At 35.7% G+C, this 23,682-nt stretch overlaps 1 protein-coding gene across 8 annotated transcripts in view; it reads left to right on the forward strand.

Annotated features, from left to right (window-relative positions):
* Nucleotides 1–23,682, forward strand: part of DOCK7 (dedicator of cytokinesis 7) — a 196,961-nt gene that overhangs the window by 39,308 nt on the left and 133,971 nt on the right. For all 8 annotated transcript variants that reach the window (XM_036255522.1, XM_036255524.1, XM_036255526.1 and 5 more), the window contains exons 9-12: nt 1,020–1,169; nt 10,298–10,378; nt 12,090–12,255; nt 19,276–19,418. In XM_036255522.1, coding sequence (XP_036111415.1) covers nt 1,020–1,169; nt 10,298–10,378; nt 12,090–12,255; nt 19,276–19,418 — 540 coding nt within the window. The remainder of the gene's footprint in view (nt 1–1,019; nt 1,170–10,297; nt 10,379–12,089; nt 12,256–19,275; nt 19,419–23,682) is intronic.

Here is a 23,682-nt window from a genome sequence, read left to right on the forward strand (position 1 = left end):
GTTTTAATTTGCATCTCTCTGATGATTAGTGATGCTGAGCATTTTTTCATATGTCTCCTGGCCATTTGTATGTCCTGTTTGGAGAGATGTCTGTTTAGGTCCTCTGCCCATTTTTTAATTGTCAGAAGCAACTTCTATTTTAAGAAATAGAAAAGATAGTACAAGAAAGTTATTTTAGGCAATCTATAAAAGATAAGAGTGATGATGACATTAAGTTTTTGTTGATGTAACTTTCAGTTTCTCACTAGACAACAGATCATTTATGTATATTTTAAATATTCTGTCTTCAATACTGCTGTTAGTTTTATGATCATAGTTTACAGAAGGCTATCTCATAACCGCAGTTATTAATTTAATATTGTAAGCCTAAGGTGTAGTGGAAACTTGAAGTACCTTCAGTAACTTCTGCTGTCAAAATATTATGGTTTTCTGCAGTGGCACTCTGCTAGAGCAACCTGTATTTGCTAAATCAAAACTGCTGATATATTATTCATATAATTTAAAAAAATTTTTTCTTTATTGATTTTAGAGAGAGAGGAAGAGATAGAAACATCGATGAGAGAGAACATCGATTGGCCACCTCCTGCATGCCCCCCACTGGGGATTAGGCCCACAACCTAGGCATGTGCCCTGACTGGGAATCGAACCGGTGACCTCTTGGTGCATGGGTTGATGCTCAACCACTGAGCCACACTGGCTGGGCTATTCATATAATTTTTAAAAGACAATAATTCATCTCCATAAAAATTTCTTTGTATACTTTATTAGAGGTTACATTTCTAATCAAAAGAGTTTGGGATATGCTTCTTTAGACTATGTGTATTGTATTGTATTTCCCAAATAGTTTGTATATTTCTTTTGTTTTAGACATGTAAAGAATGGTCAATGACATATGTGATAAACTGTTACAGTAAAATATTTTAATATCTGTAATAGTTTAAGATTGGGTATGTATGATTTTTGTGAGTTTTTATAAAATGTACAAGTTTAAAATTTTAATATATGGTTGTATTTTTTAGATTTCAGAAAACTTTTATTTTGACCTTAATTCTGAGCAGATGAAAGGATTGTTACGCCCACATGTACCACCTGCTGCCATTACCACCCTGGCAAGATCAGCAATTTTTTCTATCACTTATCCTTCCCAAGATGTTTTTCTTGTAATAAAGGTGAGAAAAATGTTAAATATATTTGTTTATTTGTGTAGTGTCTATGTACTCATCTTCCTATCAATGTTGCAGCTTTTAATGGGCACAGATTTTACCTTTACTTTTTTCATCTTAATATTCCTTGACATACACTATAGGTGCTACCAATTTTTTCTTGAGTTAGGGGTTATATTAGTCAGGGTTCTCCATAGAAACAAACCAGTAGGATGGACGCCCACCCACACACACACAGACACACACACGAATTGGCTCATGTAACTGAGGGCTAGCAAGTCTGAAATTTGTAGGGCAGGCTGGCAGGCTGGAAATTCAGGTAAGAGTTGATATTGCAGTCTTGTATTTGAATTCCACAGAGTAACATACTAGAAACTCAGGCAAGTAGTTCTGAGAATGTTTTTTTTTTGAAAAACCTCAGTTTTTGCTCTGTGGCCTTCAGCTAATGGGATGAGGCTCACCCACATCATGGAAGGTAATGTGCTCTACTCAGAGTCTACTGATTTAAATGTTAATCACTTCTAAAAAATACCTTCATGGCAACATTTAATCTGGAATTTGATCAAACAACTGGTCAAATTGACTTATAAAATTAACCATCACAGGAGCTATACTGTAATATTATTATTGAGTTCCTAAATGATAGAAATACTAAACTCTTAATTATTGAGGTTATGGAGCATTATGGTTTAACTGTCAACCAAGTAAGAATAAAGATCACAAATCCTAAACTTTGAATATTACTAAGCTACTTAGCTTAGGGCAGTGATCTTACACCTCTTTCATCTCATAACACACATAAACCAGTTACTAAAATTCTGTGGCATGTCAAAAAATGTATTTTTTGCCGATGTGACAAAAAAACAGGTATAACTTTGATTGATTTACAAAATAATAATAATAATAGTAATTACCTACCCTTTTTGCTCCAAAGTGACCTTTTTTTAAAAAATCCTCACCTGGCCCTGGCCAGTTTGGCTCAGCGGTTAGAGCGTCAGCCTGCGGTCCAGAGGGACCCGGGATCGGTTCCCGCTAAGGGCATGTACCTCGGTTGCTGTTTGTCCCCGGCCCTGGTTGGTCGTGTGGGTGGCAGCCACTTGATGTGTCCCTTTCACGTCGATGTTTCTCTCTTTCTCTCTGTTCCTCTCTCTCCCTCCCACTCTACCTGAACAAAAAATGGAAAAATGTCCTCGGGCGAGGATAAAAAAAAAAAAAATCCTCACCCGAAGATATTTTTCTGTTTGTCTTTAGATAGAGTGGAAGGGAGGGAAAGAGAGAGAGAGAAACATCAATGTGAGAGGGACACATCAACTGGTTGCCTCCCATACGATCTTGACCAGGGCTGAGGATGAACTGCATCCGAGGTACGTGCCCTTGGCCGGAATTGAACCTGTGATTCATTGGTCCACAGGCCGATGCTCTACTGCTGAGCCAAACCGGCCAGGGCCAAAGTGACTTTTTAAAAAATCAAGTGCCTATACTTGTATATAAGAATTTCTGGTACTAAGAATTAACCAGTCAGGTGCAACCTTATTATGAAAGTGAGTGTATAAGATTCAACTATATTATATAACCAATATATTTATGATTCAAGACAGGGCATTCACACCAGATGACTATTGTGTTGGCTGTTGTCATTTTTTTTTTTTTACTTGACAATCTAAGGGAAAGAGGTCAGTGCCCCTGACTATTAGTCAGGTATTGCATGTTTTAAAAATTCTTGTGGCATACCAGTTGAAAATTGCTGGTGTAGATGTATGTTTAGCATAAATATATCAAAAAGTTTCCCAGAGGGATTCAACATTTTACACTGTTACAAAACTGAAAATTTGTCAGTCTTCTTAATTATAGCGATTCTGGTATTCACTGTTTTTTATTTTCATTTCCCCTGATAGTACTGATTTGACTATCTTTATATGCTTATTGGCCATTGGATATTCTTTTTTTTAAATCCTCACCTGAGGACATTTTTGCATTCATCTTCAGATAGAGCAGGAGGGAGAAAGGGGGTAAGAGAGAGAGAGAAACATTTATGCGAGAGAGCCACATCAACCAGCTGCCCTCCACACAACCCTAACCAGGGCAGGGGACAAACCGAAACCGAGGTACATGCCCTTAGCGGGAACCAAACCAGAACTCTCTGGTCTGCAGGTTGACACTCTAACCGCTGATCCAAACCGGCCAGGACTGGATATTCTTTTTTGTGAAATGCCCATTGAAATCATTTGCCCATATTTTTATTGGGTTGGTTTGACTTTTATATCAATTTGTCAAGATTCTTAATATATTCTGGATGTTTGTTGGTGGTTATTTTTATTAAAAATTTTTTTTATTGATTTATTTGAGAGAAACATCAGTTTGCTGTTTTACTTATTTATACATTCATTGGTTAATATTTGTATGTGCCCTGACTGGGGATCAAACCTGTAACTTTGGTGCATCAGGATGACGCTCTAACCAACTGAGTTACCCGGCCAGGGCTGGCTGGTTATTTTTATTTTATTTTATTTTATTTTTTTATCCTCACCCGAGGACATTTTTCCAATTTTTGTACAGATAGAGTGGGAGGGAGAGAGAGGAAGAGAGAGAGAGAGAGAGAGAGAGAGAAACATCGACGTGAAAGGGACACATCGAGTGGCTGCCACCCGCACGACCAACCAGGGCCGGGGACAAACTGCAACCGAAGTACGTGCCTTTAGCGGGAACCGAACCCGGGTCTCTCCGGACTGCAGGCCGACGCTCTAACCGCTGAGCCAAACTGGCCAGGGCTGGCTGGTTATTTTTATACCTCACATTTTTTGCCACTCTGTGCTTGCTTTCTTCCAGGATGTTATTTTTTGATGAACCAGAGTTTGTAGTTTTACACAATGTCTAATTCATCAACCTTCTTCTTTATGGCTGCGGTATTTTGTATTCCGAATATGAATTTTTTGCCTCCCCCAAAGTCAAGAACATAATTCTCTTAAGTGATCCCTTGGTAAGATTAATCATTTTATCTTTCACATATAAGTCTGTAATCTATGAAATTGACTTTTGTGCCCTGGCCAGTTTGGCTCAGCGGTTAGAGCGTCGGCGTTGGCCTGCAGTCCAGAGAGACCCGGGTTCGGTTTCCGCTAAGGGCACGTACCTCGGTTGCAGTTTGTCCCCGGCCCTGGTTGGGTTGTGCAGGTGGCAACCACTCGATGTGTCCCTTTCACGTCGATGTTTCTCTCTCTCTCTCTCCCTCCGTCCCTCCCACTCTATCTGAACAAAAAATGGAAAAAAATGTCCTCTAGTGAGGATTAAAAAAAAAAAAGAAATTGTCTTTTGTGTTTACAGTGAGGTAGAGATGAAAATTAATCTCATTCCCCCTTCCCCAAATATGGATAACCAAATACTATTTATTGAAAAGACTGTGTTTTTTTCCCTACTACTTTTGCAAAGTCTCCTTTGTTATAAACCAAGTATTCACGTTTGTGAGCTTGTTTTTATCAAGTTGTTTTTTTTTTTATTCCACTGGTCTATTTATCTTTTCTTGCTGGAATGTTGACTGGGATTACATTAAATACAGAAAGTTTACATCTTAAAATGACTGAATATTTTAGTCAGTGAACATGGTATATCTCCCCATGTTCTTAGGATTTTTCCTCTCATTTCTTCCTGGTAATTTGATAATTTTAATCCTATTTTAAATTATATCATTAAAATTTGTTAGTTTTTAAGTATATACAGAATTTAATTTTGTCAGTGGTATATAGAAATTCAGTTATCTTTTCTTTATAAACTTTTATTTACTCTTAGTAACATGAACAAAGTATACACTTTCATTAATTTTTGTATACTTAACTCAGTAACCAACATCCAGATCAAGATATAGAACATTACCCAAAAGACTTGTTTGAGCTCACTCCTGCTATTCTGACCTTTATTACTATGGATTAGTTTAGACTCTTTTTGAACTTCATGGAAAAGAAATCATGTGACATATATTTTTGTTCTCTGGTGTGCTAAAGAATTATGACTGTAAGATTCATGTAACAGTAGTTTGTTTTTCATTTTGTATAATATTCTGTTATATGAATATATCATAGTTTGTCTATTGTAATTGTTGATGGACATTGGTGTTATTTATAGCTTTTGGATATTGTAAGTAATGCTGCTATAAACATTCTCACATATGACTTTTGGTACAAGTATATTTTCATTTCTATTTAGTATATAGATAGGTGTTGCATTAATAGATAACAGTGTGTTTATAGTTTCAATTTTAATAGAAACAACCAGTTTTCCAACATGATTAGTCCAGTCCACTACCATCAGTAGTGGCTGAGAATGTCAGTTGTTTCATTTCCTTTAACACTTGCTATCATTAGATTTTATTGTATTTTACATTTTTATTTTATTATATATTCTTTTTTATTTCTGGTGCATCTGCAAGGATATATCAGTTTGGTTTTAATCTATCATTTCCTGGTGATTAAGAATTTGAGCCATTTGTGGCCTTTTGTTGTTGTTTTTTTATATTTTTAAAATCTTTATTGTTGAATGCAGAATGTATTACAGATGTTCCACATTTTTCCCCCATTGACCCCCTCCTCCCCACTCCCGTCCCCTCCCGCCTTTTCCCACACTATTGTCTGTGTCCATTGGGTATGCATATAAGTTCTTTGGTTTATTTCTTCCCACCCTCCAACCCCTTTCCCTTTGAAGTTTGTCATCTAGAAAAGAATTTGTACTTCTTAATCCCCTCACCTTTTTAACCCATTCTCCCAACCCCCTCCCACCTGGCAACCAACAAAATGTTCTCTGTATCTGTGAGAATGTTTCTGTTCTGCCTGTTCATTTTGTTTGTAGATTCCATTGTTGATCGATTTGTATTCATTGCCATTTTGTTTGTTCATATATTTTATCTTTTTCTTCAAAAAGACCCTTCATCATTTCATATAATAACGGTTTGGTGGTGATGAACTCCTTTAACTTTTTCTTGTCTGGTAAAGTCTTTATTTGGCCATCGATTCTAAATGACAGCTTTGCAGGATAGAGTAATCTTGGTTGTAGGTTCTTGCTTTTCATCACTCTGAATATTTCTTGCCACTCCCTTCTGGCCTGCAAAGTTTCTTTTGAGAAATCAGCTGACAGCCTTATGGGTACTCCCTTGTAGGTAACTAGCTGCCTTTCTCTTGCTGCTTTAAGATTCTCTTTGTCTTAAACCTTTTGCATTTTGATGATGATGTGTCTTGGTGTGGGCCTCTTGGGGTTCATCTTGTTTAGGACTCTGTGCTTCTAGGACTTGTATGTCTGTTTCCTTCACCAAGTTAGGAAAGTTTTCTGCCATTATTGTTTCAAACAGGTTTTCGATTTCTTGTTCTCTCTCTTCTCCTTCTGGCACCCCCAAGATGCGAATGTTGGCACGCTTGAAGTTGTCCCAGAGGCTCCTTACACTATCCTCATTTTTTGGATTATTTTTTCTTTTTGCTGTTCTGATTGGGTGTTTTTTGCTTCCTTATATTCCAAATCGATGGTTTGCTTCTTGGATTTACGTACTCTAGTATTGAATCTGTGTAAATTATTCTTTATTTCAGTTAATGCCTCCTTCAATTCTGACTGGTCCTTTTTTATGCTCTTGAGGCCCTCACTAAGTTCACTGAGGTTCTCATTGAGTTCATTGAGTATCCTTATAAGCAGTATTTTGAACTCAGCATCTGTTAGGTTGCTTATCTCCATTTCGCTTAGTTCTTTTTTTTGGTCAGAATTTGTCTTTTTTTTTTTTTATATCCTCACCCGAGGACATTTTTCCATTTTTTGTTCAGATAGAGCGCGAGGGAGAGAGAGGAAGAGAGAGAGAGAGAGAAAGAAACATCGATGTGAAGGGACACATCGAGTGGCTGCCACCCGCACGACCAACCAGGGCCGGGGACAAACTGCAACCGAGGTACGTGCCCTTAGCGGGAACTGAACCCGGGTCTCTCTGGACCGCAGGCCGATGCTCCAACCGCTGAGCCAAACCGGCCAGGGCCATTTCGCTTAGTTCTTTTCCTGGGGTTTTGTTCTGTTCTTTCATTTGGGACTTGTTTCTTTGTCTCCTCATTTTTTTTTTTTTTTTTTTTTTTTAATCCTCACCCGAGGACATTTTTCCTTTTTTTTTTTATTCAGATAGAGCAGGAGGGAGAGAGAGGAACAGAGAGAGAGAAACATCGATGTGAAAGGGACACATCGAATGGCTGCCACCCGCACAACCGACCAGGGCCGGGGACAAACTGCAACCGAGGTACATGCCCTTAGCGGGAACCAAACCCGGGTCTCTCAGGACCGCAGGCCGACGCTCTAACCGCTGAGCCAAACCGGCCAGGGCCATTTCGCTTAGTTCTTTTCCTGGGGTTTTGTTCTGTTCTTTCATTTGGGACTTGTTTCTTTGTCTCCTCATTTTGGCTGCCTCACTGTGTTTGTTTCTGTGTATTACTTAACGAGCAGTATGGGGCTAATGACTAATGCTTCTGTAAACAGCTGTTTAAATATCTGAGTCCCTGCTTTCAATTTTATTGGGTATATTCCCATTAATAGATTTCCCGAGTTACATGGCAGTTCTGTTTTAAAAATATATTTCTTATTGATATTTGGGGAGAGAGGAAGGGAAAGGACAGGGAGAAAGAAAGAGAAACATTATTGTGAAAGCAGAACATTGATTGGCCATCTCCTACATGCTGCCTACTGGGGATGGAGCCCAAAACCTGGGCATGTGCTCTAACTGGGAATTGGACCAGGAATCTTTTAGTGCGCAGGGCAATGCCCAACCGACTGAGCCACACCAGTCAGGGCTTTAGTTCTGTTTTTACTATTTGAGGAACCTTTGTACTAGCTTCCATAGTGGAAGTATCATTTTACATTTTCACCAGTAGTGGCCAAGGGTTCCAGATTTTCCATATCCTTGCCAGTATTTGTTATTTATTCATTTATTTTTGACAGTAGCCATTGTCATGGATATAAGATGATATCTTACTGTGGTTTTTATTTTCATTTCCCTGATCATTGGTGGTTTGAGCATATTTTCATATGCCTGTTAGCCTTTTGTATATCTTTCTTGGAGAAATTTTTACTCAAGTCCTTTGCACATTTAATAATCAGATTATTATTGTTTTGTTGTCAAGTTATGGAATTTGAAAAAATCTATTCTGGATATTAACTCCTTATTGGATACATGATTTCTCTCATTTATTATCTTTTCACCCTGTTGATTATGTTCTGTGATGCACAAGTTTTAAATTTTGATGTAGTTTAATTTATCTGTTTTTACTTTAGTTGTCTGTGCTTCTTTGTATGTGTCTCAAATCTATGAAAACATTGTCATGAAGCTTTCCTCTATTTTTCCTTCTAACAGTTTTATTAGGTGTATGTTTAGGTCTTTGTTCAGTTTGAATGAATTTTTATATATGATATAAAGTACAGATCTGCCTTGGCCGGTTTGACTCAGCTGTTAGAGTGTCGGCCTGCGGTCCAGCGAGTCCTGGGTTTGGTTCCCGCTAAGGGCACGTACCTCGGTTGCAGTTTGTCCCTGGCCCTGGTTGGGTCGTGTGGGTGGTGACCACTCGATGTGTCCCTTTCACGTCGATGTTTCTCTCTCTCTCTCTTCCTCTCTCTCCCTCCCACTCTATCTGAACAAAAAACGAAAAGGTATCCTCGGGTGAGGATAAAAAAAAGTACAGATCTAACTTTATTTTTTGCATTTGGATATCTAGTTATATTTTAACACCATTGGTTGAAAAGACTGTCCTTTTCTCATTGAATGGTCTTGGCACCTATACAAGGGTTTATTTCTGGGCTGTATTCTGCTACATTGAACTCTATATTTTATTCTTTCTTATATTATTGTAAATGGAATTATTTTCTTAATTTCCTTTTTGAATTGCTCATTGTTAGTGTATAGAAATGCAACTTATTTGTATCCTGACACTTTGCTGAATTCATTTATTAGTTCTAAAGTGTTTTGTTTTGTTTGTTTTTTTGGTGTGTGGAATATTAGGCATTTCTGTTGTGTGCAACAGATAATTTTACTTTAAAACAAATTTTTTTTATCCTCGCCTGAGGAAATTTTTCCATTTTTGTTCAGATAGAGTGGGAGGGAGGGAGAGAGAGAGAGATTAATGTGAAAGGGACACATTGAGTGGCTGCCTCCCGCACAACCCCAGCCAGGGCTGGGGATAAACTGCAACTGAGGTACATGCCCTTAGCGTGAACTGAACCAGGGTATCTCTGGACCACAGGCTGACGCTCTTAACTGCTGAGCCAACCCAGTCAGGGCTTTAAAAAAAAATTTTTTTTTTCTTCTTTATTGAATCTTAGAGATTGGAAGGGAGAGAGAGAGAGAGAGAGATAGAAACATCGTGGAGAGAGAACATTGATCGGCTGCCTCCTGCATGCACCCCACTGGGGATTGGGCCTGCAACCTGGGCATGTGCCCTGACTGGGAATTGAACCAGCAACCTCTCAGTGCATGGGTCAGTGCTCAACTACTGAGCCACACCAGCTGGGCTACTTTTTTCTTTTTTTTAAAAATGTTTTTTTCTTTATAGATTTTAGAGAGAGAGTAAGGAGAGAGGGATAGAAACTTTGTTGAGCAAGAACATCCATTGGCCGCCTCCTGCATGCCCCCCACTGAGGATTTGGCATGTGCCCTGACTGGGAACTGAATTGGTGACCTCTTGGTGCATGGGTCACTGAGCCACACCAGCTGGGCTGCTTCTTTTTTTTTAATTTGAATGTTTCTTTTTGCCTAATTGCTGACTCAGACTTCCAGTTACTATGTTGAATAGAATTAGCAAAATAGCATCTTATTTTGTTACTGATCTTAAAGGAAAAACTTTAAGTCTTTTAACACAGAATATGATATTATCTGTGGGTTTTGAATATAAGGGCTTGGTTATGTTGAGGTAGCTTTCTTCGATTCCTAGTTTGTTGAGTGTTTCTTTCATGAAAGGGTATTGAATTTTGTCCTTTTCTGTATTACTTGAACTGATCATGTGGGTATTTTTTGTCATTCTTTTAATATGATTTATTACATTGATTAATTTTTATATGTTGAACCATCCTTGCATTCCATGCTGATAGCTTATTTTATTTTATTTTTTTTAAGTTTAATCTTTAATTTTTGCCTTTGACAGCTAGAAAAAGTCCTACAGCAAGGAGACATTGGAGAGTGTGCAGAACCATATATGATTTTCAAAGAAGCAGATGCCAGTAAGGTATAGAATATCATGCCTCTCATTGCCCCCCACTGTTATATTTATTGCTTGTTATTTCCATTCTTCCCAGGTTTCCAACCCCAACTCTAAATAACCTGTAATTTCCCAAATTGTAATTTGGGAGACTACTATATAAAACATATTAAATAATTTAACTAATTTGTTTTTTCTCTTGACCTACTCAGTTTCTTTCTTTATTTGCTTTGTCACCTAGCTTGTGCCATGTGGTGTTCTATCTTTAAACTTTCCCTCACCAAATACTAATTGATTCTTTAAATTATTTTCCTTGTAGAAAACTAATTAATTCAGTTGAATTTCTAAATAATCAATTTTTTTCTTATATTTACAGAATAGTGATATTGATGGAACTTTTTCTAGCAAAACAGAACTATTTTAGACTTCCATCTAGCTGTAGATAATTAAGAATGTGGTAAAAATAGGAAATATAATTTCTGTTTTACCATCAAATGACTCATTTCTAGAATTTGGATAAACTACTTAAGCAAAAATAATTGGTCAACAATTGGTGCCAAATTCCAGATACCCTGAGTTAGGTATAGGAATAAAAGATGATCTTGGATCTTTTAACACATGATTTAATACTTGAAATATCCTGGAGAGTTATACTTGAGAAATACTTGACAAACTAGAAAATGTTTTGCTTTCTGTTTTTCTGAGGTTCAGAACAAGAATAGCTTTTTCTGCTATTATAGATAGATCCGAGCACATTATAATTTTCTTTGAACCCTGCCTATCTGGTTGAAAGCAGGTTTAAAGTATTCTGGATTTCCCAGGTTGTCATTTACAAATTAAATTTGTTCTGTTATATGGAGCTCTTAGGTATAATAGTAGCTTATTCCACATTTCTTCTTATATATTTACATATGCTGATAGAATTAAGTATACTTGATATCTAGGCTTTTAAAACAAGAACTTATGTTTAAGGTATACTAGGTATAGCAATAGAAGTGCTACCATGTAGCTATCCTTCCATCTTTTCCCAGCCCTGAATCTTAACACAGGACACTGTCAATAGAGTATACCTCACCAACAGACATACTGTATGGAAAGAATATGTGAGGAATTTGATGTAGATTTTCACACTTGGACCATTGGTTGCCTATCGCCTTAGTATTTGTTTCAAGAATAGCCTAAACATTGAGCCAGCCTCAAGATGTCTTCCAGATAGGCATACACTGTTTGGACTATTAGTCTTCTTCCAGGATTTAGTACTCTTATAGTACATTTTTCTTTGCTTCTTTTATTACTGTTCTGAGCTTGTCATTGCCTATTTGTGCCCTACACTCCCACCTCATGGTTGCTCTAAGGGATTTTTTAAGAATATTTAAAATGAACAAGTCATAACCTAGGATACTTTATAGTTTGCCGTTGCTGACTAGAACATGGTTATGTTTCCTTTCGTAAAATAGCACTTACAATGCATCAAGAAGTTTAATACTTGCTCTTCTTTCTTTTCTCAAATATTAGATAATCTCAAACAAAAATTTCAAAGACTTATTCTATACATACATTTGTAGAACAGGTTGAGTTTGTTCAGTGGTTAAAATAATACACTGTTAATTGATCTCTGAAAGGTAGATAGTTGCTGAGAATTGAGAATTCTTAATCTGTGTATTTATTTATTATGAAATAGCCTTTAATTCATTTCTTTTGAGCATAATCATATAATGTATAAAGTTTTGTTTTGCAGAATAAGGAAAAATTGGAGAAGCTGAAAAGTCAAGCTGATCAGTTTTGCCAAAGACTTGGGAAATATCGTATGCCTTTTGCTTGGACTGCGATCCATTTAATGAATATTGTTAGCAGTGCTGGGAGTTTGGAAAGAGATTCTACAGAGGTAGAGATAAGCACTGGAGGTAAGAGTGTTTTATATGAAATACTTCTAAATGTATAATTTTTTCTTACATACGGTTGTTTTATTTGTAGACTTTGCAATATGATGAAGCATAAAAAGGGTTTTCATATTTTGCCTTTTAATAAAAGCTTTAACAGCTTTATTGAGATGTAATTCACGTACCATACAGTTCACCTATTTAAAATGTATAATTCAGTATTTTTTATAGTAGTCACAAGGTTCTGCAGCCATCACTGCAATCTAATTGTGAAATGCTTTCGTAATCATTAGCAGTCCCTTTCTCTTCTCCCCAAATTCCCAAACCCAACCCTAAACAACTTCTAATCTTCTTAGTCCATATGGATTTTCTTGTGCCAGACATTTCATATCAATAGAATTATGTAGTAGTTGGTCTTTTGTGTCAAGCTTCTTTCACTTAGTATAATGTTTTAAAGTTCATCCATGTTGTAGTGTGTATCAGTATTCCATTTTTTATTGCTGAATAATAGACCATTGTATGAATATACCACTTTTTATTTATCCATTCATCATTTGATGGACATTTGGCTTGTTTCAACTTTTTGGTTATTATGAATAATACTGGCATATGTTTTCATTTCTCTTGGATATATAGCTAGAAATGAAATTATTGGGTCATATGATAATTCCATGTTAACCTTTTGAAAGACTACCAGATTGTTTTCAGGTATAGCTCCACCATTTAAAAATTCTATGAACATTATAAGAAGGTTCCAATTTTTTCATTTCTTCATCAACACTTTAATTATGTCCTTTGATTATAGCTATCCTGCTACAGATGAAGTGGTGTCTTATGGTTTGGATTTGCCTTTTCCTGATATCTAACAATGTTGAGTATTGTTTTGTATGCATTGGCTATTTGTATATCTTCTTTAGAGATATATGTAGTCATATTCTTTACCCATTTTTAAAAAATTTTAGTGATATTTATTTATTTATTTATTCTTTGGTACATGCCCCTAGCGGGAACCAAACCCAGGACTCTCTGGTCTGCAGGCTGACACTCCAACCGCTGAGCCAAACCGGCCAGGGCTTCTTTGCCCATTTTTTAATGCCTTTTTTTGGTCTTATTATTTAGTTGATGCCCATTTCTTAAGTGGTTTTTTTATTCTTATCATTGAGTTATATGAATTTTTTATATTCTGGCTACAAATCCCTTACCTAAGAAAGAATTTGCAAAGATTTTCTCCCAGCTTGTTGCTTCTAGTTTTACCCTCTTGATGGTACTATTTGCAGCACATACGTTTTAAATTTTGATGAAGTACATTTTATCTGTTTTGTCTTTTGTTGGTTGTGCTTTTGGTGTCATATCTAAGAAAACATTATCTAACTCAAGATCAAGATTTACTTCTATAGTTTTGTTTAAGAGTTTTACAGTTCTAGCTCTGACATTTCTGACATTTAGGCGTAATCCATTTTGAGGTAATATTTGTAAATGGTGGAGGTAAAGGTCGAACTACATTCTTTTAATAAAGATACCGAGTTGTTCCAACACCATTTGTTGAAAAGACTATTCTTTTCTCAGTTGAATAGTGTTGGCACTCTTGCTGAAAATCAGTTAGATATATGAGATGTAGATGTATGAGTTTATTTTTACACTCTCAAGTCTATTCCCTTGATTAGATGGCTAACTTGTGCTACTCCTATACTGTCAATTTTAGCATTGCATTAAGTTTTGAAATTGGGAAAAGCAAGTTCTCCAACAATTTTTTATTCTTTTCAAGATTGTTTTGATTATTTTGGGTCTCTTATATTTTCATATGAAATTTAGGATTAGCTATCAATTTCTGTACAAGGCAGCTGGAATTTAGATTGGAATTGTGTTGAATCTGTAGATCAGTTGGGGAGCCCTCTTAATAATATTAAGTTTTGCAGTCTATGAACAAGAAATGTTTTCTCATTTATTTAGATCTTAAATTTTTTTTCAAGTGTTATAGTATTCAGTAACAAGTCTTGCCCCTTCTCTTGTTAAAAGAATTTTATTGTTTTCTGATACTACTTTAAATGGAATTGTTTTCTTAATTTCATTTTTCAAAATGTCTATTTTTAGGGTACAAAAATGCAGTTGCCTCTTAAATATTAATTTTGTAATTTGAAACCTTTTGAACTTGTTTATTAATTTCGATTATTTTTTTCTGGATTCTTTAGGATTTTCTGTATATGTACATGATTATATCATCTATAAATAAGAATAGGTTTATTTTTTCTTTTCCAATTTAGATGTCTTTTGTTTCTTTTTCTTGTCTAATTATCTTGATTTGAATCTTTACAGTATTAAGTAGAAGTGGCAAGAGTGGATATCTTTGTCTTGTTTTTTATCTTAGAGGGAATGCATTCAGTCTTTCTTTCACCATTAAGTATGATGTTGCTGTAGGTTTTTCATAGGTGTAATTTAGTCAGTTGAAGAAGTTCCATTATATTCCTAACTTTTTTTTTTATTCCTCACCTGAGGATACTTTTCTGTTTATCATCAGATTGGGAGAGAGGGAGAGAGAGAGAGAGACAGAGGGAACATCGATGTGATAGAGCCACATTTACTGGTTGTCTCCTGAACGACCTGACCAGGGCTGGGTACCAACCACAACCTTGGCCAGAATCGAACCTACGACTCATTGGTCCACGGGCTGATGCTCTAACCATTGAGCCAAACCGGCCAGGGCTATATTCCTAACTTTGTGAGTGCTTTTACATGAAAGGGTGTTGGCTTTTGTCAGATGCTTTCTCTGACTCTATTTAGATGATTTGTATGTTTTTTGTCCTATACTCTTTTAGTATGGTGTATTGCATTAATTGATTGGTTTTTGGATATTACACTAATCTTACATTTCTGGGAGAAGTCCGACTTGGTCATGGGATGCAATCTTTTTATGTGTGTTGTTAGAGTCTGTTTCCTAGTTTTCTTTCTTGAGATGTCTCTGTTTGGTTTTGGTATCAGGGTAATACTGACCTCATGGAATGTGTTGTAAATTGTTCCTTCTTCTGTTTTTGGAAGAGTTGGTGAGGGATTGGTATTAATTCTGCTTTGAGACTTTAGAAGAATTCACTAGTGCAGCCTTCTCGCTTGGGCTTTTCTTTATGGTTAATTTTTTCATTACTAATTAGATCTCATTACTTGATTTAGCTTTATTCATATTTTCTCTTTCCTCTTGAGTCATTTGCAGTACTATGTATCATCCTGAAAATTTGTTCATCACATCTAAATTATCTAATTTTTACCTAACTGTTGACCTACAAGTATTCATAGTATTGAAATTTCTTTTTCTCTCCAAGGTCTGTAGTGTTGTTCCCTCTTTTATTCCTGATTTTAGTAATTTAAATCTTTTCTATTTTTCTCTTCATCAGTTTAGCAAAAGTTTTAAAAATTTTATCTTTTTGAAGAAACCAGATTTTGATTTTATTGATTTTTTTTCTAGTTTTCATTTTATTTCCACTTTTTTGGCATTCTTTCTAATGCTTTTTTGGGGTTTAGTTATCTCTTATTTTTCTAGTTTCTTAAGATGTAAAGTTAAGTTACAGATTTGTGATCTTTTTAAAATAGGCTCTCAGCCCTGGCCAGTTTGGCTCAGCAGTTAGAGCATTGGCCCACGGACCAATGAGTTGCGGGTTTGATTCCGGCCAAGGGCATGTGCCTCAGTTGCAATTTGTCCCTGGCCCTGGTTGGGGTCATGCAGGAGGTAGCCATTCGATGTGTCCCTTTCATATCGATGTTTCTCTCTCTCTCTCTCTCTCTCATCCTCTCTCTCTCCTTCCCACTTTATCTGAACAAAACTGGAAAAAAAAGTCCTTGGGTGAGGATTAAATTAAAAAAATAAAATAAAATAGGCTTTCATAGCTATAAATTTCCCTCTGAGCATTGCTTTAGTGATATTCTATATGTCTTGGGATGTTTTGTTTTTATTTTTACACATCTTAAGTATTTTCTAATTTTCCTTGTTATTTTCTCTTTGACCCATTGGTTATTTAAGAGTATGCTGTTTAATTTCTACATGTTTATTCATTTCCCAAATTTTCTGTTGTTACTGATTTATAGTTTAATTGTGCTGTTCTTAGAAAACATATTTTATATGATTTTAGTCTATTTGAATTTATTGTATTTTGTTTTATGGCTGGTACAGGCATACCTTGGTGATATTTCAGATTCTGTTCCAGACTACTGCAGTAAAGCAAATATCTCAGAACAGTGAGCCATACAAATTATTTGGTTTCCCATGCATATAAAAGTTACGTTTAAACTATACTGTAGTCTTTTAAGTGTGAAATAGCAATATGTATAACAAAATAATGTACATAAATTAATTAAAAATACTTTCTGCTAAAAAATGCTAACCAAAAATGCTAAGCCTTCAGTGAGTCATAATCTTTTTGCTGGTGGAGAGTCATACCTCATGTTAATGGCTGCTGACTGATCAGGGTGGTGGTTACTGAAGGTTGGGGTGTCTGTGGCAGTTTCTAAAAATATGACAGCAATGAAGTTTGCCGCATCAGCTGACTCTTTTACAAATGATTTCTCTATAGTGTGCCATGCTGTTTGATGGCATTTTACCTATAGTAGAACTTCTTTCAAAATTGGAGTTAGCTCTCTTAAACCCTGCTGCTGCTTTATCATCTAAATTTATGTAATATTCTAAATCCCTTATTGTTTAAACAGTCTTCACATTGTCATCATCAGGGGTAGATTCTATCTCAAGAAACTACTCTCTTTGCTCATCCATAAGAAACAACTCCTCATCTAAGTGTTATCATGGGATTACAGCAATTCAGCCACTTTTTCAGGCTCCAGTTCTAATTCTAGTTCCCCATGTCTGCAGTTACTTCTTCCACTGAAATCTACAACCAGTCAAAGTCATCAGTGAGGGCTGCAATCACCCTCTTCCAAACTCCTGTTAATGTTGATATTTTGACCTCTTCTCATGAAGCAGTAGTGTTCTTAATAACATATAGAATGGTGGATCGTTTCCAGAAAGTTTTCAACTTACTTGCCAAGATCCTCAGAGGTATCTCTAACTATGGCAGCTATATCCTTGCAAAATGTATTTTTTAAATAATAAGACTTGAAAGTTGAAAATACTCCTTGATCCATGGGCTGCAGAATGGATGTAGTGTTAGCAGGCATGAAAACAACATTAATGTTGTTGTACATCTGCATTAGAGCTATTGGGTGACCAGGTGCATTGTCAGTGAGCAGTAATATTTTGAAAGGAATCTTTTCTTCTAAGGTAAGTCTTAACAGGGGTCTTAAAATAGTAAATTATGTTGTAGACAGATGTACTATCATCCAGACTCTGTTGTTCCATTTATATAATATAGACAGAAGATATTTAGCATAATTTTTAAGGGCCCTAGAATTTTTGGAATGGTAAGTGAGCCCTGGCTTCAATGTAAAGTCACACCAGCTGCATTAGCTCCTAACAAGAGAGTCAGCTTTTGAACCTTTGAGGCCAACATTAACTTTTCCTCTCTAGCTATAAAAGTCCTAGACAGCATCTTCTTCTAATATAAGGCAATTTGTCTACACTGAAAATCTGTTTAATGTAGCCACCTTCATTATCTTAGCTAGATCTTCTGGGTAACTTGCTGCAGCTTTTACATCAGCACTTAACTGCTTCACTTTGCAGTTTTATATTATGAAAATGGCTTCTTTCCATAAAACTTACGAACCAGCCTCTGCTAGCTTCAAAGTTTTCATCTGCAACTTCCTCATCTCTCAGCCTTTATAGAATTGAAAAGAGAGTCTTGCTGTGATTTGGCTTTGGCTGAAGGGCATGTTGTGACTGGTTCAATCTATCCAGATCACTGAAACATTCTCTATATCAACAATAAGGCTGTTTTGCTTACTTTTGTGTTCACTGGAGTAGCACTTTTACTTTCTTTCAAGAACTTTCCTTTGCATTTACAACTTGGCCAACAGTTTGGTGCAAGAGGCCTTTGCTTTCAGCATATCTTGGCTTTTGACATTCCTTCTTCACTAAGCTTAATCATTTCTAGCTTTTGGTTTAAAGTGAGAAACATGTAACTCTTTCTTTCACTTGAACACTTAGGGGCCATTGTAGGGTTATTATTTGGCCAATTTCATTATCTCCAGGGAATCTGGAGACCCAAGGAGATGGAGAGAGATAGGGGAATGACCCATTGGTAGTGCATTCAGAACGCACACATCATTTATTAACTTTGCCATCTTATATGGGCACAGTTTGTGGTGCCCCAAAACAATTACAATACTAATATCAGAGATCACTGATCACAGATTACCATATAATAACAATGAAAAAATGAAATATTGTGTGAATTACCAAAATGTAACACAGAGACAAGTTGAGCAAATACTGTTGGAAAATTGGCACCAATAGATCTGCTTAACACAGGGTTGACACAAATCTTCAATATATGAAAAATGCAATATCTGCAGAGGGCAATAAAACAGAATGCAATAAAACAAGGTATGCCTATATTTAATCTGTCTTGGAAAATGTCCTATGTGTGCTTGAGATGAATGCGTTTTCTGCCCTTTGCTTAGTGGAGTATATCATAGATGTCTATTAGGTCTAGTTTGTTTATAATTTTGTTTAAGTCTTCAACATAGTTCTATTGGGTTTGAATAATAGGATTATCTTGCAAAAACTTGGAATGAAAGTTATCTTAAAATTCTGTTTCAAATTCAAGTGCTAAGACTGAGGGACCATATATACTATATATTATATAGTGACTAAAATTTTTTGTTCCTCATAGCTATTCTTCATAGTTCATCTTTGGTCATATGCATGATCTTTGTGCGTAAAGGCTCTTCTGTACAATGGAGAATTTTAAAAGGGAATCAGAAGATTTGGATGTAACGTTTCCTTACCGATTTCCCCAGAAGCGAAATTCTTAAATTCTTCTACTATAATCAGTATACTTAAGTGGTTAATTTTCAACCTCAGTAGATTTTTTCCCCTGTTTGGAAAGCTGCTTTAAAATAAAATTTAAATATTATAAAAATGAATATTTTACTTTTTTTTCTTGGTAGAACGAAAAGGGTCATGGTCAGAGAGGAGGAATTCTAGTATTGTTGGCAGACGATCACTTGAAAGAACAACAAGTGGAGATGATGCTTGTAACTTGACCAGCTTTCGACCTGCTACGCTAACAGTGACAAATTTTTTTAAGCAGGTATTGTTCTGTCATGTAGGAATTCTAGGGGGCTATTTGTAAATTTCTTTTGGTTTCAGAAAAATTGTGATTGTGTATGCACATGTAGTACATGTACATATAATAGTTGATTGTGATTTTAAGAATTAAAAAACTTTAAGAATAAAAATAAAAAGAATAAAAGTATAAAAATAAAAATATAAGTCATATACCTGTTGTTTTATCATTATATTGACATTGACTGGTAATGTATCAGAATCAATCCTCCATATCTATATTCTGTTTCTTACTTTTTTTGTTAATCCTCACTCAAGGATATTTTACCATTGATTTTTTTTTTTTTTTTAGATAGAATCAAGGGAGGGAGGGGGAGAGAGAGAAAGTGAGAGATACATCAATTGGTTGCCTCCTACGTAGCCCTGACTGGGGCCAAGGATTGAACCTGCAACCCAGGTACATGCTCTTGACCGGGAATTGAACCTGCGACCCTTCGGTCCATGGGCCAACTCCATGGGCCAACACCCTGACCACTGAACCAAACCAGCCAGGGCTATGTTCTATTTCTTAATTGTAATATTTTAACTTTTCTTAAATATTGATAGTTTATGGGTTTTTTTAGAGTGATTATGTGCTTATATCTATCCTCCCAACCCAAGATTTTATTTTCCTTTCTTTATCCTCACCCGAGGACACTTCTGCATTTATCTTCAGATAGAGCGAGAGGGAGAGAGGGAGGAAGAGAGAGAGAGAAAAACACCAATGTGAGAGAGGCACATCGACTGGTTGCCACCCACAAGACCCCAACCATGGCCAGGGACGAACTGCAACCGAAGTACGTGCCCTTAGCGGGAACTGAACCCAGGTCTCTCTGGCTGCCGCTCTAACTGCTGAGCCAAACCGGCCAGGGCCCAAGATTTTATTTTCACCTACCCTGTCAAATCCATGGTACATGGAATAGAACTTTCAGTTCATAGTGGTGCATCTCTGTACTAAAATACCATTGTATTTTTATAGATGAATTTGTAAGTCCAAGAAGTTCTTAAACATATTTTATTCTTTGCAAGAACATTCCCTATACTTCAAATCATCAACCAAGTCAGTATTTTTCAAATACTGGTCATGATCCATTAATGGTAATACAAATTTAGTATATAGCACTCAGCTTAAAAAACAAACAAAACAAAACCCTAGTAGAATAGAAATATAATACTGCTTCAATGAGCTTTATTCCCCCTCCTTTTTTTTTAGTGTATGCGCATACTGGATTTAGATGTAAAATAAATTTTATACTGCGAACCAAGATCAGAACATTTTGAAAGCCTTTGTCTTGAGTATGCAGATGACCAGAACCATTTAGGAATGAAAGAAAATTTGTATTAGCGTGACAAATCAGAGAAGTGCCATGCATGTGTTTTAGAGCAGATTAAAGGAAAATGCTCAGTACTCTCTCAAAATTCCTCTTTTTGCGATGTTATTCTAAATAAAAGGAGGAAATCCTGGCCTACTGACACCTTGTAACTTGAGAGCTAGATTTTAGGGCAGGGTGTTCTATGTGCTTGAAGCCCTTTCACAGTTACCTAGCAATAGCATTCATAGGCAGCTGCTGGGAGATACTCAAATGGAAAATTAAGCAGGTAAGAAGTGTCCAGGGTGGTAAGGGTCTTTTTATTATGAATTGTGGTACAAGAAAGAGTCTAGAAAAGGCCTCAATGTTACTTGAATGAGGTGATAGCCAAGTACAGCTGTGGAACAGTAGAGCAGTAGATTTCCCCGATACAATGACACAATCTTGTAGCTATGACATTTTTCTTTTTGTACTTCAGCTGCTACATCAGTTCTGTCAATATTTCCAGCGCTCTTCTTTAATTTCTTCAGCTGCTTTATCATTGAACTGGGATTGTTAACTCAAATCAATAAGTTTATCCATCCACCTATCTACCTATTTATTCAAATGTATTTTTTTTTTTTGAGCATTTATCATGTACTGAGCATCATTGTACCACCTATGTGTTTATCCAGCAAACACTTTTTGAGCACTCACCATGTACTAGAGACCAGTAACTGGAAAATAGCACCAAGTAATTGTGAAAATTTAAAAATCGATTGCTGGAGACACAGAGCAATGGAAATCATTAACACTTGACTTTGTAGAGCTCTGTAATTTTTTTAACTATTAGTATGTACAATTTTATAAGTATTTTTTAAATAGCTAGAATATTATATGTCAGACAAATGCAAATTAAGTAAAAAGCAGAGATTAAGCAGATATTAATAAAGTAGAATTTAGGGCACAAATTTCTTCTAAAAAAGATATAGAAAGCAATTTTTTTATATAAATTGATGAGCAATTACTATTCATGATTGGGATATGGGCATCAGTATTTATGTACAGATTTTAAATGTGACAAGCTAAAATTATTAGAAATACATGGAGGTTTAAAAATAAAATAAAATTCACACATTAGTTTTAAGGGCATTTTTTCTATTTATTAAAATATGTGTAAGTTATCTATTGCTTTAGGAGTACACAGCAGAAAATATGCAGTGCAGAGAAGAGGTTGTCAGTGAGGTTCATTCACATGTTTGGAAGTTGACTGGGGTCAGCTTATCTAGACAACTTCTATTGGGAAGGCGGAAATGACTCAGATCTGTTTCATGTTTCTGAGGTTGTACTCTATCATCTAGTAGGCTAGGTTGGTCTTGTTCTCATAGCAGTGGCAGAAGTTCAAGAGGGAGGCCCAGCTCACTTTGTGTAAATGTTTTTCAAGTTTCTGCATCACCTTTGCTTATTGGCCAAAGCAAGTCACATGGCCAGGCCTAGGGAGGGAATTAGTGTCCTCTCTAACAAAAGATATGGAAACAGCCTGACCAGTGTGGCTCAGTGGATTGATTGAGCATTGTCCCATGGATTGAGAGGTCCCAGTTCGATTCCCGGTCAGGGCACATGTTTAGGTTGTGGGCTCGATCTCCAGTCGGGGGGTGTGCAGGAGGCAGCTGATAGATGTGTCTCTCACATCGATGTTTCTATCTCACTCTCCCTTCCTCTCTCTCTAAAAAAATCAATAAAAACATACTATAAAAAAAAGAATGGAGATCAGTAATATAATCACTTTAATAGGTTAATTAGAAATAATTGAATCTAGAGATAATCTTAATGTAATATAAATAAGGACCGTTTAAGATATATATTCTCTATTCAAAAGGAGAGAACATACTGTTTAGACAACTGATAAAACATTTACAATAATTAATTGTATGTTAGATCACTGAAAAAATCTTCATAAAGTCAAATTTACTAACCACAACTCAATAAAACTAAAAACTCTTTATAAAATTATTAACGAAAATCTCCAACCTCTTAGAAATTAAAAAATCACTTTTTTAGATAGTGGGATAAAAGATGATCAATTCTGTACCCTGTTCAGAATAAAGTTGTGAGCAAATGGGATATTGCTAAGATTGAGCTCACAGTAATAAAGTAGCTTTAAATATATTTAAGATAAAAAGGTAATAAATGAACTATGCATTAAAAGCACCAATAGATCAAGTGCAGGAGGTTTGGGTTAATAAAATCTTAAGACTAACTCTTTAATTAAAGAATAAAATCAATCCCTACCTATTTTAATTGGCAAAAAATTACCTTAAATTGAAAATTTTCTATTAAAAATTTTAAATTAATTTTTAGAGAGAACGGGAGAAGGAAAGAGAAATATTAATGTGAGAGCAAAACATCAGTTGGTGGCCTCCTGCAGGCCCCTACGGGGGATTGAGCCCACAACTTGGTCATGTGCCCTGACCCAGAATTGAACCAGCAACCTTTCTGTGCACAGGGCCACACCTAACCAACTGAGCCACACTGACCAGAGTTCAAGAGAAGTTTTTGTTGTTACTTCTTTTCTTTTTTAAATTTAGTCAATGCTGTGTTTTTGCATTTGAGAAAATTGGTGTTGTAAAGTTGAAAAGACAAATATAAATTCAGTGTAACAAATTTATAAGATTGTAATTATATGTCTGTTTTATGTCTCTCTATATATTTTTAATCCTTTTCCTCTATCTCTGATTTGTATTGATTTTCTATATTTTAGAGCGTCCTGTAATACCTTATAGACATAATGGGCTATAAATAAATATGTAAAATTTACAACAGCAGTATCATAGCTTTTAATAAAATTTGAAAACATATAAAAGGAAATAAGTCAACATATTGATTTTTAATCATGATTATATTAATTTTACTTTTTTTTTTTTTTTTTTAATCCTCACTCGAGGACATTTTTCCATTTTT

Source organism: Molossus molossus, unplaced genomic scaffold, assembly GCF_014108415.1.
Source record: "Molossus molossus isolate mMolMol1 unplaced genomic scaffold, mMolMol1.p scaffold_m16_p_12, whole genome shotgun sequence".
NCBI classification, from domain to species: domain Eukaryota; kingdom Metazoa; phylum Chordata; class Mammalia; order Chiroptera; family Molossidae; genus Molossus; species Molossus molossus.